At 51.1% G+C, this 13,994-nt stretch overlaps 1 protein-coding gene across 4 annotated transcripts in view; it reads left to right on the top strand.

The window, feature by feature from the left end:
• The window catches only part of MYLK4 (myosin light chain kinase family member 4), a 71,699-nt gene that overhangs the window by 40,111 nt on the left and 17,594 nt on the right, over positions 1-13,994 (top strand). For all 4 annotated transcript variants that reach the window (XR_009597687.1, XM_027958720.3, XM_060403540.1 and 1 more), the window contains 5 exons: positions 4,645-4,723; positions 8,555-8,660; positions 12,511-12,604; positions 12,676-12,785; positions 13,844-13,985. Coding sequence is in view for 3 of the 4 variants with exons in the window: in XM_027958720.3 (XP_027814521.3) it covers positions 4,645-4,723; positions 8,555-8,660; positions 12,511-12,604; positions 12,676-12,785; positions 13,844-13,985 (531 nt within the window). In the remaining variant the exon portion in view is untranslated. The remainder of the gene's footprint in view (positions 1-4,644; positions 4,724-8,554; positions 8,661-12,510; positions 12,605-12,675; positions 12,786-13,843; positions 13,986-13,994) is intronic.

Below are 13,994 nucleotides of genomic sequence, written 5' to 3' on the forward strand. Positions count from 1 at the left end.
GTTCCTCCTGCGTCCCTGGTGGCCGGTGAGGAGGAGGCAGCGGTTTGCTAGATAATCCGTCCTGGGGAGGATGGAAGACCCTTGATGGGGGGAGGGAGGCGGCGAGGCTGAGGAGCACGGCCTCCCCAGTGTTGCACTGTCTTTCACGCTGCGGTGGGGCTGCCTGGGTGGTGAGGAACCGAAAAGTGCTCCAGAAGCCAGAGGGGTGGGGCCGGGGTGGGCAGAGCCCCGCCTCCCAAACCTGGCAGCTCTTACAGTGCGTGGGGTGTGGCTGGGGCTCAAAATGCCAGTCTCCAACCCACCCCTGGGAGTTTATGAGGCGCTTGGGGGGACCCAGGCACTGAAGGCTTTCAGCCCCCCGCCAAGGTGGTCGAGAAGCAGCAGGTCAGAGCAAAGGAGGATGTGAGCAGGTGAGAAGGCGGAGGGCAGCTAGGCAGAGTCTCGTTGGCGGCTCCCGGGAAAGGACAGCACTAGGGGCAGAGGGCCCGGCGTTTTCTGCTTGGGAAAGACCGGAGAGGTGTGGAGGGGCGGAGACAAGAGAACGTGAACCTCTTTAAGGCGTCTGAGGTGAGCGCGTTCGTCGGCAACAAGAGGGAAAGTCAAGTCTGTGTGATCCACATGCCCCGTGTGCCTGGATCTTAGGGTGCTGTTGCTTAGTCGCTCGGCCCTGTCTGACTCTTTGTGACCCCATGGACTGCAGCCCGCCAGGCTTCTCTGTCCATGGGATTCTCCAGGCAAGAATACTACAGTGGGTTGCCATTTCCTCTCCAGGAGATCTTCCAGACCAGGGATCGAACCCACATCTTCTGCATTGCGAGCGGATTCCTTACCACTCAGCCAGCCCAGATCTTTAGGAGAAGAGTCGTAATTTATTCCCGATCAGTTCTAACCAGTTCTTTTAAATCGACAAAGGCAGGCTGGAGAGGAGAGTGGGAGACAGGGTTATTTTCAGCAGTCTGAGTCTCTAGTCCACAACCTGGCCCCCAAGGAGGAAGGGCAGACCAAGGGTTGGCCTCTCCCAAAACCCTGGGTCTTCACACGCCTGTTCAGGCCCACTGGCGGCCCACTGGGTCACTCAGCCGTAGCAGGGGCTTTGGGGATGAGAAAGCGTGTGCATGCCCAGTTGGCTCTTTGAGATCCCAGGGACTGTCGCCCACCCAGCTCATGGGACTTCCCAGGCAAGAACACTGGAGTGGGTTGCCATTTCCTCCTCCCGGGGGTCTTTCCAGCCGAGAGACAGAACCCGAATCTCCTGCGGCTCCTGCACTGGCGGGTGGACCCTTTACTACGTGAGCCGCCTGGAAGCCCAGACAAAACCTGCACGTGTGTAAAGTAAGTCACGTCTGTAGTCCGTGACGAGTGGTAGGGAGGGCCGCGCGTCTGAGCAGGGCTGGCCCCACCCACCTTCTCTCACGTGGGGGCAGTGACCTAGGCACTGTGCCGCCTGTTTAACAACACTGCTGATTCATCTTGTAATCAAATGAGGGTAAAATCACCCAGGTCTCTGCCCTTGACACAGGCTCCCATTAGGCTTTCCTGAACCAACACCGTTGATTCTGGCCTCTCTCTTGACACACACCTGGGAGCAGTCCTCTTTCCTTGGTGGACACAGCAAGAGACTTTGGTCTTCCTGGCAGGGTCATGTTCTCGTGTGACCGTCTGACTGTCCCTGACGTTTTCTGCAGTCCAGGGGGTGTCCGCCCACTAGCTCTGAGGTCCAGGTTGGCACTTCCCTCCCAGGTTCGGTCCTGCCCTGTCCTGCCAGGCCCGGCACATCACTCAGCGGGTCGTATCTGCCGGGGGCTGTAGGGAGTTTTCTTCCTTAAGGTCCAGGGAGTTTGCGTGTGTGCCAAAGATGAAGAGAACATTTCTCCTACAAATGGTCTCTACAGTCATCTTCCAGGAGCAGGCGAGGAGACCGAGTTTCAGTATTTCTTGTGAAAATTCTTCCTTTTAGCTTCTTTTAGGCTCTGTTTTCCTCTCTCCCCTGTGAGGAGCCTAACCAAAGTTTAACCATTTAACATTGCAGCTTTCATAATTTTGCTTTTGTATTTCTAAGGCATTAGGTTAAAGTTACCCAGAGTGTTCACCTTGGCACCTCAATAGCAATAATGTACCCTCAGCTCAGCATATAGGCAGTTAGTTTGGTCGTGTCCCATTGTGATGTTAAGAAAACAGTTTTCTGAGGCAGCTGTAATCCCCACACGCAGAGCCACGGCGATCCCATAACACCAGCTCAGGGATGCAGACCGTCAGGGGCACCCGGGGAGCCCGTCTTCAGTGGCGCAGCCTGATGGGGCTTTCCCGCCCTGCCACCAGCAGTCTGGAAACACGTCTTCCTTCTTGCGCGTGGGTTCAGCAGGCCCGCCGTGCGGTGCCGCGGAACGGAGTGCAGGGAAAGGTCTGTGCCCCGGGCGAGGATGGTGCACGGAATCAGAACTTCACCCTGAAGTTTCTGTTCAAACAGCAAGGAGACCTACAGCTGCTGCGCGTTTGCAGCTCGTCGGGTCCAAGCTCCTCTAGGTGTCAGTATGACACAGGGAAACGGGCTATGACAGCCCGCGGCAACGAGGGGAGACCTTACACTACTCAGAGGGCAAAGCTTACCTGATACACCGCAGAAGGCGACACACAGCCTCGCCCGGAAACTGGTTCTCACCTTCCTCAGCGTCAAGCCACACCGTGGCACCCAGCGCGCGTCCTGGGGGCACCCACCACCGACATGGGGGCGTCCCTGGAGGCAGCGCCCGGGGTCAGCACGCCACCTTATCCATGTTGCATATTCTGATAGACTGGCGTCCACTGGCACACTCCAGTCTTCTTTCCTACGTCCACCTGTGTGTTTCCCAGCACATTCATGCCGTCCAGTATGAATCCAGGGATTTCCACTGCAGAAGAGAAGCGTTGAAAGACAAAGCTACCGCACATCTCAGTTCGTTAAACTACCTTATCTGACTCAAAGGCTGCATGAAATTCTCTCTCTCTCCTTCCTTCCGTGTTGATTCTGATCTTCTGACTGATGAATGTTTATTTCTTTGCTTACTTGTCTCTATTTGATGCCGTCTTCTTGTAACTTTTTGTCTTGTCTCCTGTGGTGCTGGCTGTGTGGTAGACACTCCATCAATATTAAGGATATACCTGGCCTATAATCTTCTGTTTGTTTTTTCAGAGTGACAGTGCAGCTGTAGTTAAGAGTTAGAATCCTGGTTATGCCATTTCTGAATTTTATGTAACCCTGTGAAATTATCCAACTGTATTAGAAAATGGAGTTCGCAGTATATGTCTCAAAGTGTTGCTATGAGGAACCAGAAATTAATGATGTAATGTACTTAGAAACATGTGTGGTATGTAGTCAGTACTTAGTATACACCAGCCATCTCCGTCATATCACCACCATCACCTCCACCATCATCATATCCCTGAGTAAGTGCCAGGGATTCAAGGATGACTCTGTCTTTTTGCCCTCTTGAGCCCTACAATCTGGTGGGAAGTGGATGATAAAAACATTGAGGAAGTGCTGCACGCTGCTTGGGGGGTGTGCTGACCGCGGCGCTTGTACACAAGGGGAAGCTGAAGGACACAGTCCTGGCTCTCACTAAAGAAGAAAGTTCCAAACTACCAGGCTCCAATCTCTTTTGGTTTCCCGCAGATTTACTAAACATGCCTCTGTGTTTGAAGGTCCTTATCTGAAAAATGGAAATGCTCTGAACCTATTGGACTGCCCCTTGGATTGCTTGAAAGCACACTTACAATTTGTCTTGACATCTATGACCTGCACTCACATAGTGTTTCATGCTTGCAAGTCACCCACAGGCAGAGTTTGCTCTTTCCAAATTAAAAAAAAAAAAGACTGATTCTTTGAACATCCATAGAATCTCATTAATTTATAATGCATAACTTCAGAACTTGGGATACTTTGGGTGGACTGGGCTAATGTTTACCTTTTATGTGGTATTGAAAAAGGGTTTGGCAAACTAATTCAGAGAAAGCAGGACTGGGAGAAGAACGCTCATCTTAGAAAGGGGCCATCTGCTCTAAGCGGTGTAGAAGCCTCTTTTGTGAAAGCTTACTGTAGTCTTCTACTTTCTGATTTGCAAAACCCAGTATACATATAGCCTCTGATTTTCATTTGATTTACATGTGAACGATATCAAGACAGAAATAACAGAGGTCAAGGGTAGCATACACATCGTCAGTGTCCTCTAATCTATCCAAGAAGATGGGCCTTCTTCCACAAACGATGCCAGAGTTTTAGGAAACTTCTTTTAAAAAGTTCATTCGCTTTCAAGTGCTCCAGTTGCCACAGAGCTTCATCAGTTCAGACTGTTCTGCCCTCTAAATTACTATTTATTTTCGGTATTTTTGTCTGTTTGAATTGTGTAATGTAGTGGTTCTCAATCTGGGGTGAATTTGTCTACCAGACATTTAGCAATTTCTGGAGGCATCGTTTTTGGGTATTTCACCTGGGGGTTCTGTGGACATCTGGTGGGCAGATGCCAGAGATGCTGCCAAGCGTCCTGTAATTCTAGAGACATTCCCCACAATAGAAGCTTCTCCAGCCCCAAGCGTTAGGAGTCCTGTGGTCAGCAGAGCCTGCTGGGATGTGTGACTCACGTTGCTGATTACTGCGTCGTGTCCCCACAGGCAAAGGAGCAAGCGTGGTCACTCCCTGGCCTGCAGGAGACAGCACCCGCCGCCGGTGAAAGGACAGCGGCCCCCGCAGGTAACCTTTCCGTGAGATTAGATGGCGATGAGTGAAGGGAGCGCTGGCACGCAAGGCCTGTCGTTGTTCTCATCCAGAGGAAGTTACTCTTTCGTGAAGGCCTGTGTTGGGTCAAGTGCTGCTTGAACACCTTTATCTGATTGGCTTTGGGTCCTCCTCGCCGCAGGCCAGAGAATCTTTCGGGGCTCAACCCTCAGTCCATTGGCCACGTGCTCTCCTGCTTTGCTTTCCAAAGCTTGTATCGGCCGATAAAGAGAAAGCTGAATAGAGGTGCCATTCTGTGAAGCCAGAACGACACCGGTCACGTGCGCCTGTCATTAAAATACTTTGTGTCCTGTGGTGGCTTTTAGAGAGATCTTCCCAGAAGAACCTGCCCTCCTCTGAGGAAGAAACGTTTAACAAGCTCGACGAGAAGCGGGCTAAGAAGACCCCTGCGTCTCTAGCTCAGAGAAGTTCCGCCACATTTCAGACAGAAAGACCCCGCGATGAACCAGGAGACTCTGCCCTCAGAAATTCCGCAGAGCCGAGAGAGAGTGAGGACGGAAGAGACATTTCATGCCCAGGGAGGCTGAGCAGACAGCGCGCTCACAGCTCTGGGGCTGAGCGAGGCTCTGCGGATAAAAGTGAACGCCTGGTGTTCAAAGGGGAGGAAAAGGGGCTTCGCTCTAAGGGAGAGCCTGGTGACGGAGGAGCTGAAGAAGACGGAGGGTCCGAGATGCCACACAGAACAGGGCCGGCCCGCAGTTCACGTAAAGAGCAGTGTGTTGATAAGACAAAGGGTGGTCAACCCCACGAAAGGTAGGGTTTACAGCGCTCGCATCCCCAGCCTCCGTTTTCTGTAGATCTAGGTGCCGTTGCAATTTAAGGCCACACTGAAGGATAACTGGAGGGACTCTTCAAAATGACGGTTTAGAAGCTGCGTCCCCAGTGGTGTGGATTTTTCTTGCCATTATTTTTTCTTCTTGCTGTGACATTTTCAGGCAGTTTATCACTTTCTATGTCTCCTTCCAACTGACAGACAGATACGGTGATTACTAGCGATCACATTTTATATTTTCTAAACATCAGGTAAAAGTTTCTTATTTCCGACAATATAGAGCACATCCTTCCGGAGATCAATAACTGAACAATGATCGGATTGATCAGATGGTACCTTGGCTGCTTCCCAAGCACTGTGAGGACTGAGTTCGAAGCACGTTATTTAATGCTTCGTCCTCATCTGCGAAGTTTCACATAGAAATTCAGGCAATTATGCAGCCAATTAAAATGAATGAATCTATGCTGTGATCAACCAAGAATCTACTTGAAACAAAGAGCACCCAGATCCAAACATCTATGGTGTTTTTTAGGGATTGAAGATATAATTCTTATTTCCTTTTTGAATGATGCATTTTGGAAGCTGTTTGTAGAGAAGTCTAATTTTTCAAGAGTTAAATGTAAACACTGATGTTCACAAAGGACGTCCATCCCTGAAGAGATGGGTCTAGTAGAGTCTGGAGGTGTTGGAAAGTGGACATTAGGTCAGTTCTCTCACCAGCAGAGGCTCCTCTCGCTGCTGGTACTATTCAGAGACCATTGCTTTTTTTTTTTTTTTAATTGCACTTTAATGCGATGGTTTCCCTCTTCTTTAAGGAAGAAAGTGAAAAATGAAGATCAAATTAGTCAGGGAGTCATAAAATGACTGCTTGTAAAGGGCCTGGGGACTAACTCGGGGTTGCCGTGAGGTCGTTAGGGAGCGTCTCTAGGATGTGGGCCATCTCCAGCTACTTGGGACGATGGGGTGCACGCAGCTCCGTCTCACCCCAAACTCTGACATCGCCAGCTCCCTGTCTTGAAGCTTGTCCCATCACTAAAGCATCGTCGCGAGGAAGCTTTCCTGCCCAGAAGTGTGACCATCTGAGCGTTTTCCCTTGGGAACGTTGAGAGCTGTGGCTGGATTCTATTTTCCAGGAGAGTCAGCTCCTTAAAAGCCACGCCCCCGTCACGAGCCGTGGGAAAGGCAGCGACAAGACCCGTCTTGCAGAAAGCTGATCCAACAGAGGCCTCGGGAGGCGGGAAGAGGAGAGGCAGCGAGGAGAGCTCGGTCCAGGAGGAGAACAAGAAGAGCAAGATAGACGTGGCGAGTAGAGGAGCTGGGGGCCCGCAGAGCACACCGCAAGCCAGCCGCGTTGTGGACTCCCTGCAAGGCAGAGCCCCCACGCCCTCTGGAGCAGAGGCCCCCAGGCAGCAAGCTCTGGAGACCCCCCTGGGTAGGAAATAACTTTGGTTCCAGCCCTTTAAAGCATCTTAACCTTTTCCAGCAAGCATTTCTGACTAAATGTCACTTAGACTAATGTCCCGCAGGAGACCTTACAATGTATCGATACGGTTTGTAACCCCGCCACCGTTTTGGGGGGCGGTGAAGAGACAAGTGCCACCATGAGGAATCTTTCCTAGCTTCTTCATTTTTCAGCGTATTTATGGTGTGAGAGGAGAATGTCCTCATCAGATCAGATGCCCAGAGATCAATGTCGTTATCTGAATCTTGAAAAAATATGAACTCTTGGCAGAGTGCCTAGCACAAGATAAGTGTTTCAGGATTATATTCTGAATAAATGCGAATTTCTAAAAGCAAACTTATTATCGGCTCGCTTCCCCCTGTACCCTTTGGACACATGTAAGAAGCTGCATGCAGTAGGTGATTAAATAATGAATAAATGGAGAAATGAATAGGTTCATGGCAAGAAAAGTTTTACAGTAACTCTGGAAAAGTGGAACGTGAACTGGAAGAATATGAGTAAGTAACTATGTATTTCAGGGCCTTCCAAGCTGGTGCAGTGGTTAAGAACCTTCCAGCCAATGCAGGAGACACGTTTGACCCCTGGGTCAGGGAGGTCCCTGGGGGAGGAAATAGCAACCTACTGCAGTTGTTGCCTAGGAAATCCTACGGACAGAGGGGCCTGGCAGTCTGCAACCCATGGGGTCACAGAGTTGGACACGACTTACCGACTAAACAACAGAGTGTGCAAGAAGAGATCCTGCTGTAGACTGGAGGTGAAACGCTCAGGCTGGGAGGCCGAAAGTGGGGGAAATTTGTGAGCTGGAGAATATGCACTTGGCCAATGTTACTGGGTGCTTTGTTTCTAGTCAGGAAAGATTCATCTTTGAGCTTTGTGCTTAGTCGCTCAGTTGTGTCCGACTCTCTGTGACCCCAGGACGGTAGCCCACCAGGCTCCTCTGTCCACGGGGATTCTCCAGCCAAGAATGCTGGAGTGGGCAGCCTTTCCGTTCTCCGGGTGATCTTCCCAACCCAGGGATCAAACCCAGGTCTCCTGCATTGCAGGTGGACTCTTTACCAGCTGAGACACCAGGGCAGTCCCTTTAAGCTTTAAATGTGTCATAAATAAAGGCCAAAATATTTTGGAAAGTCACGTTTAGTAATATCAAACGTTTCAATGATGGAAGAAATTTTTCATTTTTTCCCCTCTCTACGTTAATTAAAATTGTGGACTTTACCAGTTGTGCTTTTAAAAAAAATGGGTCAAACAGTGTCAGGGGTCTGAGTGTAAGTGACTCAGACTTGGAAGGATTACCTGTTTGGGCATTGTATGGAGATCTTTGATTGTTTTGTTGTTTCTGAAAGCTCTCCCGGAGAAGGTGGGGACTGAGGTCCTGACAACCTTACTCAAAAGTGTCAGGTGCCACCTTCATGATCCACAAATCACGATATGAAATGAAGATCTATGTTCCCTGGGTCTTTAGAAACCCAGGGGGCTGCTTGCGTTTTGCTTCTAAACGAGCACATTGGCACGCGGGCCGCTTCTCACCAGCCCTTCTCCTCTCGCCTCCCAGCCGACGCCCTGGCACCGCCTGCGCCCTTTGACCACCGCATCGTGACGGCCAGGCAGGCCGCCGTCAACAGCTTCTACACCGTGAGCAGGACCGAGATCTTGGGAGGGTGAGTGCCGCTCCTCTTCAGCACCCTCTTGACAAGGAAGAAAGCGTGCTTGCAAAGATGCAGGCCTTTTAAATTCCCACATGGTTCATCTTTCTACTTTTACTTTCCTTGGTTTTTGCACTGATTTTTCATATTTTTAAATTTATATTGGAGTATAGTTAATTTATAATGTTGTGTTAGTTTTGGGTGTACAGAAAATTGGTTCAATTACATCTATATATATCTATTTTTTTCCGATTCTTCTCCATTACAGGTTATTATAGAATACTGAGTAGAGTTCCATGTGCGATACAGTAGATCCTTGTTGGTTATCTATTTTATATATAATAATGTTTATAGGTTAATCCCGAACTCCCAATTCAGAGCCACGCCACCCGCCTTCCCCTTTGGTGACTGTGAGTTCCCTTCCCAGGTGTGTGAGTTGCTTCTGGTCTGTAAACAAGTTAGTTTGCACCGTATGTTTGGCCCTCATACGTGAGGGACGTCATGCGGCCTTTGTCTGTCTCTGTCTGACTTAGTTCACTTGGCACGATCGTCTCTGGGTCTCTCTATGTTGCTGCAAATGGCATCATTTCCTTCTCTTTATGACTGAGTAATATATATAAGCTGGAATCAAGATTGCTGGGAGAAATATCAATAACCTCAGACATGCAGATGATACCACCCTTATGGCAGAAAGTGAAGAACTAAAGAGCCTCTTGATGAAAGTGAAAGAAGAGAGTGAAAAAGTTGGCTTAAAGCTCAACATTCAGAAAACAAAGATCATGGCATCCAGTCCCATCACTTCATGGCAAATAGATGGGGAAAGAGTGGAAACAGTGGCAGACTTTATTTTTGGGGGGCTCCAAAGTCAGTGCAGATGGTGACTGCAGCCATGAAATTAAAAGACATTTGCTCCTTGGAAGACAAGTTATGACCAACCTAGACAGCATATTAAAAAGCAGAGACGTTACTTTGCCAACAAAGGTCCATCTGCTTAAGGCTATGGTTTTTCCAGGAGTCATGTATGGTTGTGAGAGTTGGATTATAAAGAAAGCTGAACGCCTAAGAATTAATGCTTTTGAACTGTGGTGTTGGAGAAGACTCTTAAGAATCCATTGGACTGCAAGGAGATCCAACCAGTCCATCCTAAAGGAAATCAGTCCTGACTGTTCATTGAAAGGACTGACGTTGAAGCTGAAACTCCAATACTTTGGCTACCTGATGGAAAGAGCTGACTCATTGGAAAAGACCCTGATGCTGGGAAAGATTGAAGGCAGGAGGAGAAGGGGACAACAGAGGATGAGATGGTTGGATGGCATCACCGACTCAATGGACATGAGTTTGAGTGAACTCCAGGAGTTAGTGATGGACAGGGAGGCCTGGCGTGCTGCAGTCCGTGGGGTCACAAAGAGTCAGACAGAACTGAGCAACTGAACTGAACTGAATCCATATTCCACACATTTCTCATCCCCCATCTATTGGCAGACACTTAGGTGACTCCCATGCCTTGGCTATTGTGAATAGTGCCGCTATAAACAGAGGTGGACCTTAAGAGTTTCATAAATGTTTGTCAGTCTCACCTGGAGAACCAGAAACATCATATACAGTTATTTTAAGTGATTTTAACCATTTCTGAAAACTGTTGCTGATGCCAGAAAGGCTGATGAGGTGGCTATCTGCCGCGTTTCATCTGCTTCACTTCCTGTGTTGTCCTGTCTGGAGTGAGAGGAAAGCAGTGTGAGTCTCCAGGAGGTTTAGAAGCTTGAAGGCTGAGGAGCAAAGTGTAGAAATGTGTGAACGCTGTTTATCTCATGGCACATATTAATTTTTTTTTTTATCATCGCTGGTTTTCCATTTGCACTGATGCCATGTGAGTTACCATCATTCGTTTCAGTCGGTGACGTGCCCTCCTGAAGGACTTGCTGGCAGGACACCCATGCATATTCCCTCCCTGAAGAAGGAGGAGGCGAGTCCACCAGGGAGGAGGGGCCTTCCTCTCCTACTTCAGCCACGACCCCCGGTGAGGTCTTGTGACTTCCAGTGTTGACTCCCACCAGCAATCTATGTAAAGTAAGAGGCAGAAAGCAGGAAAACTGTACATGTATTCAACACATAGAAATTTACTTACGACCCAGGGAAGGCATGTGTGGCTCTTAGCGTGTGCGTTTCTGCCTGTGGTCAGGGGTGCGGCTGACTCTGCGAAGCCCCTCCTGGCTTTTCTAGTCTCATGGCTCCTCTGCCCTCCGTCACAGGATGCACCCGAACTTTCTCCTCCTCAGCCGGCTGATGGTGGAGAGGACCCCTGCCTGTGAGGACGGTCGAGGGGGACGGGGCTTTTGGAGCAGGCAGCGGTGCCTGGGGCCCCCTAGTTTCACAGCAAGCATTAGCTTATCAGGGTCTCGAGGCACGGGGGTGGCAAGCCAAGCCAGCCACCGTTTCGCTAAAGGAGGAAAGTTATTTGCAGAAGCCGCTTTGGAGCAACCCCAGGGTTTGTGTGTGTTTCTGGTTGAGGTCCCTCGGTGACTCTCAGAGCCTCCGGGGCAGCATGGGGTCTTCTCTGGTGGCTGCAGGTGGGGCCACCCGCCCATCGCCCTGTCCTGGGCTCAGTAAGGAGCTTAGGGGGGCAGTCAGCTGGGTGTGCTGGCCTCATCAGCAGGGACCTCCTCTCGGTCGGGGGTGAGTCGAGGTGCAGCCCCTTGTCCTGCAGAGTCGGCAGGGCCAACCCCACGGGGCCGGGATCCCGGGGCCCCCACACCGCGGCAGGCCCCCCCCATTTTCCCGGGGCTTCCTTCCCACCTGTGGCCTGTGGGGTGATTAGAGTTGCAGCTCACCATGGTTAGTTATTCCTAGTGTGAGGTTATCAGCCTGGCGGGCCAGCAGGGACCCTTGAGGCCACCTCCCACCCCAGGCCTTGCAGGGTGAAGCCTTTCAGAGGGACGGAAGGAGGTGCTGAAGCTGAGCAGTGATGTGGCACCACAGCTGGGCCAGGCCGATCTGGGGGCCATTGCTAATTAAGGGAAAAAGCCCTTTCTTAATGAGCAGCCACATCTGAAGTGCCTGGGGCTGTGTTCCTGGGCTCTGAGAGAGAGAGCACGTCTGGATCAGTGTGTGGGACTGAGGTCACACTTGGCTGTGCTTACAGTAATGTCACCCCACCCCCAGCCCAGGACGCATGTGCTTCTGTGCAGGGAGTGTGACTGAGGGGGGTGGTCTGGGGTGACCTCCCCCCAGCTCCCCAGCCATTTCACTAAGTTAGGAATCACAGCAAGCAAGTCAAACGAGAAGACTGCTCGTGAGTGTGTATTTGGGGAGGTGGTGACGTTTGTAAGAAGCTGCCTTACGAGGTGCATTTATTTAAATTGATATCCAAGCTGAAGTGTGTAGTGTATGCTTTGATTAAATGTGTCTATATGCAATTTTGTGATCACTTATTTATTTATATGCAGTTTCCAAAAATAATCTGACTTGCCCGACCAACAGCCTGTATCATTCTTATGCTTAGAGAGCCTAGCTTGTTATATTCACATGCATTCAGAAAGATTCTATTTTCTCTACGATAGAAACCCTCAAATTTTGGGGTGCATGAGAACCACCCGAGGGGTGTTGTGAAAATGCAACTTCTGGGGTCTTCCCCAGCCTTCCTGCTTCAGTAGGGCCGGGACATCACCCCCAGGAGACTCTGAGGCCAGTGGCTCCTATCAGAACTTGACCTGTTCTAGGAGATTTGGCAACAGCAGGGGCACGTCAGGCCTGCTCACTCAAGTCAGGAAGAGGGGCCCCGGAAAGCTTCAGTGCCCACCGGGCAGCAGCCAGAGCGGGGCCCCGGGGGGACAGAGCCTCATCCAGGCCACACCCTCTTCTCCTGCAGCGGACGCTTCGGCCAAGTTCACAAGTGCGAGGAGAAGGCCACGGGCTTAAAGCTGGCGGCCAAGATCATCAAGACCAGGGGCGTGAAGGACAAGGTAAGGGCCACGCGGTGCGGACGCGGCGGGCTGCGGTCCACCCAGTGCTAAACCAGCCCTCCCTCCCCCAGGACGACGTGAAGAACGAGATCAGTGTCATGAACCAGCTGGACCACGTGAACCTCATCCAGCTCTACGACGCCTTTGAGTCTAAGAACGACATCGTCCTGGTCATGGAGTAGTACGTCCCCCCCACACCCCATCCTGTGCGCACATCCCCAGCACGCTGCCCTGTCCTGCCTCCAGCTGGGCCCTGCTGGCCCCCGGGATGCTGACCTGCATGTGTCAGAACTGCATCTGCCGCGGGAAGGAAATTACTCAGGAAAGAGTCTCCACGTGAGATTCTGTTGCTAAGCAGCAGGACGACCACACAGGTTCAGCTCAGCTGAACTGTACTGTCGAGGCCCCGGCTTAACTCTTGCTCTGGGTACCCTGGAGGGGTGAGCCTTGAACTGTGTCCTGCTTTTGACCTGACGGCGAAAACAAAACTCATGTCAGACTCTTAGAAGTAGAGCTAAGAGGCTTCTGTTTAACATCACCTTCCTAGGGCCTTCCCTCGTGGTCCAGTGGTTAAGACTTCACCTCACCACGTAAGGGCTGTGGTGTTCGATCCCTGGTCTGGCAGCTACAAGTCCCACATGCTTCGTGGCTAAAAAAAACCCCAAATATAAAACATAATTCATTAAAGACTTTAAAAATGGTCCACATCAAAAAAATCTTTAAAAATATTATAACAAATAAAATAAAATCGCCGTTATAGAAGCTTGAGTGTTTAGTTAGAAAGTGAGTCATTCCGGCCAACACTGAGTCTGTGTCTGTGGTTCACTGCAGCTCCCCGCCCCCAGCCCCACCCCGGGTCTCACTTGTCGCTGTGGAATAAGAGCTTTGGGGAGTGGAACAGCCAGCATGAGCTCCACACAGCACGTTATCGCCTAAGTCAGCCTGGCCTTCCCGAGGAGCCTGGAATTCCCTGCACCCCTGCCTTCCCAGCGTCCTCCTTAGGAGATGCCAGAAGAGGGCCCACCCCAGAGCGCAGCCCCTGCAAGGGAGGGGCTTTGAGACGTTTCCCCTGAGCAAGTGGTGGGGCTCCAGCGACGGCCACGCCGTCAGAGGCATCTTATCGGGAAGGTAGAGAGGCACAGCTGCAGACGCGTCTGGTGGGCGCGTCAGCGGCGCGCGGACGCGAGGAGCAGGTGCGTGTCCGGGGCGCTGACGCGGGACTCGCCCCTCTCCCCGCAGCGTGGGCGGCGGTGAGCTCTTCGACCGCATCATCGACGACAACTGCAGCCTGACCGAGCTCGACACCATCCTGTTCATCAGGCAGATATGCGAGGGGATAAGACACATGCACCAGATGTACATCCTCCACCTGGACCTGAAGGTGGGTGCG

The sequence above is a fragment of the Ovis aries genome, chromosome 20 (assembly GCF_016772045.2).
Source record: "Ovis aries strain OAR_USU_Benz2616 breed Rambouillet chromosome 20, ARS-UI_Ramb_v3.0, whole genome shotgun sequence".
In the NCBI taxonomy this organism is placed as follows: Eukaryota; Metazoa; Chordata; class Mammalia; order Artiodactyla; family Bovidae; genus Ovis; species Ovis aries.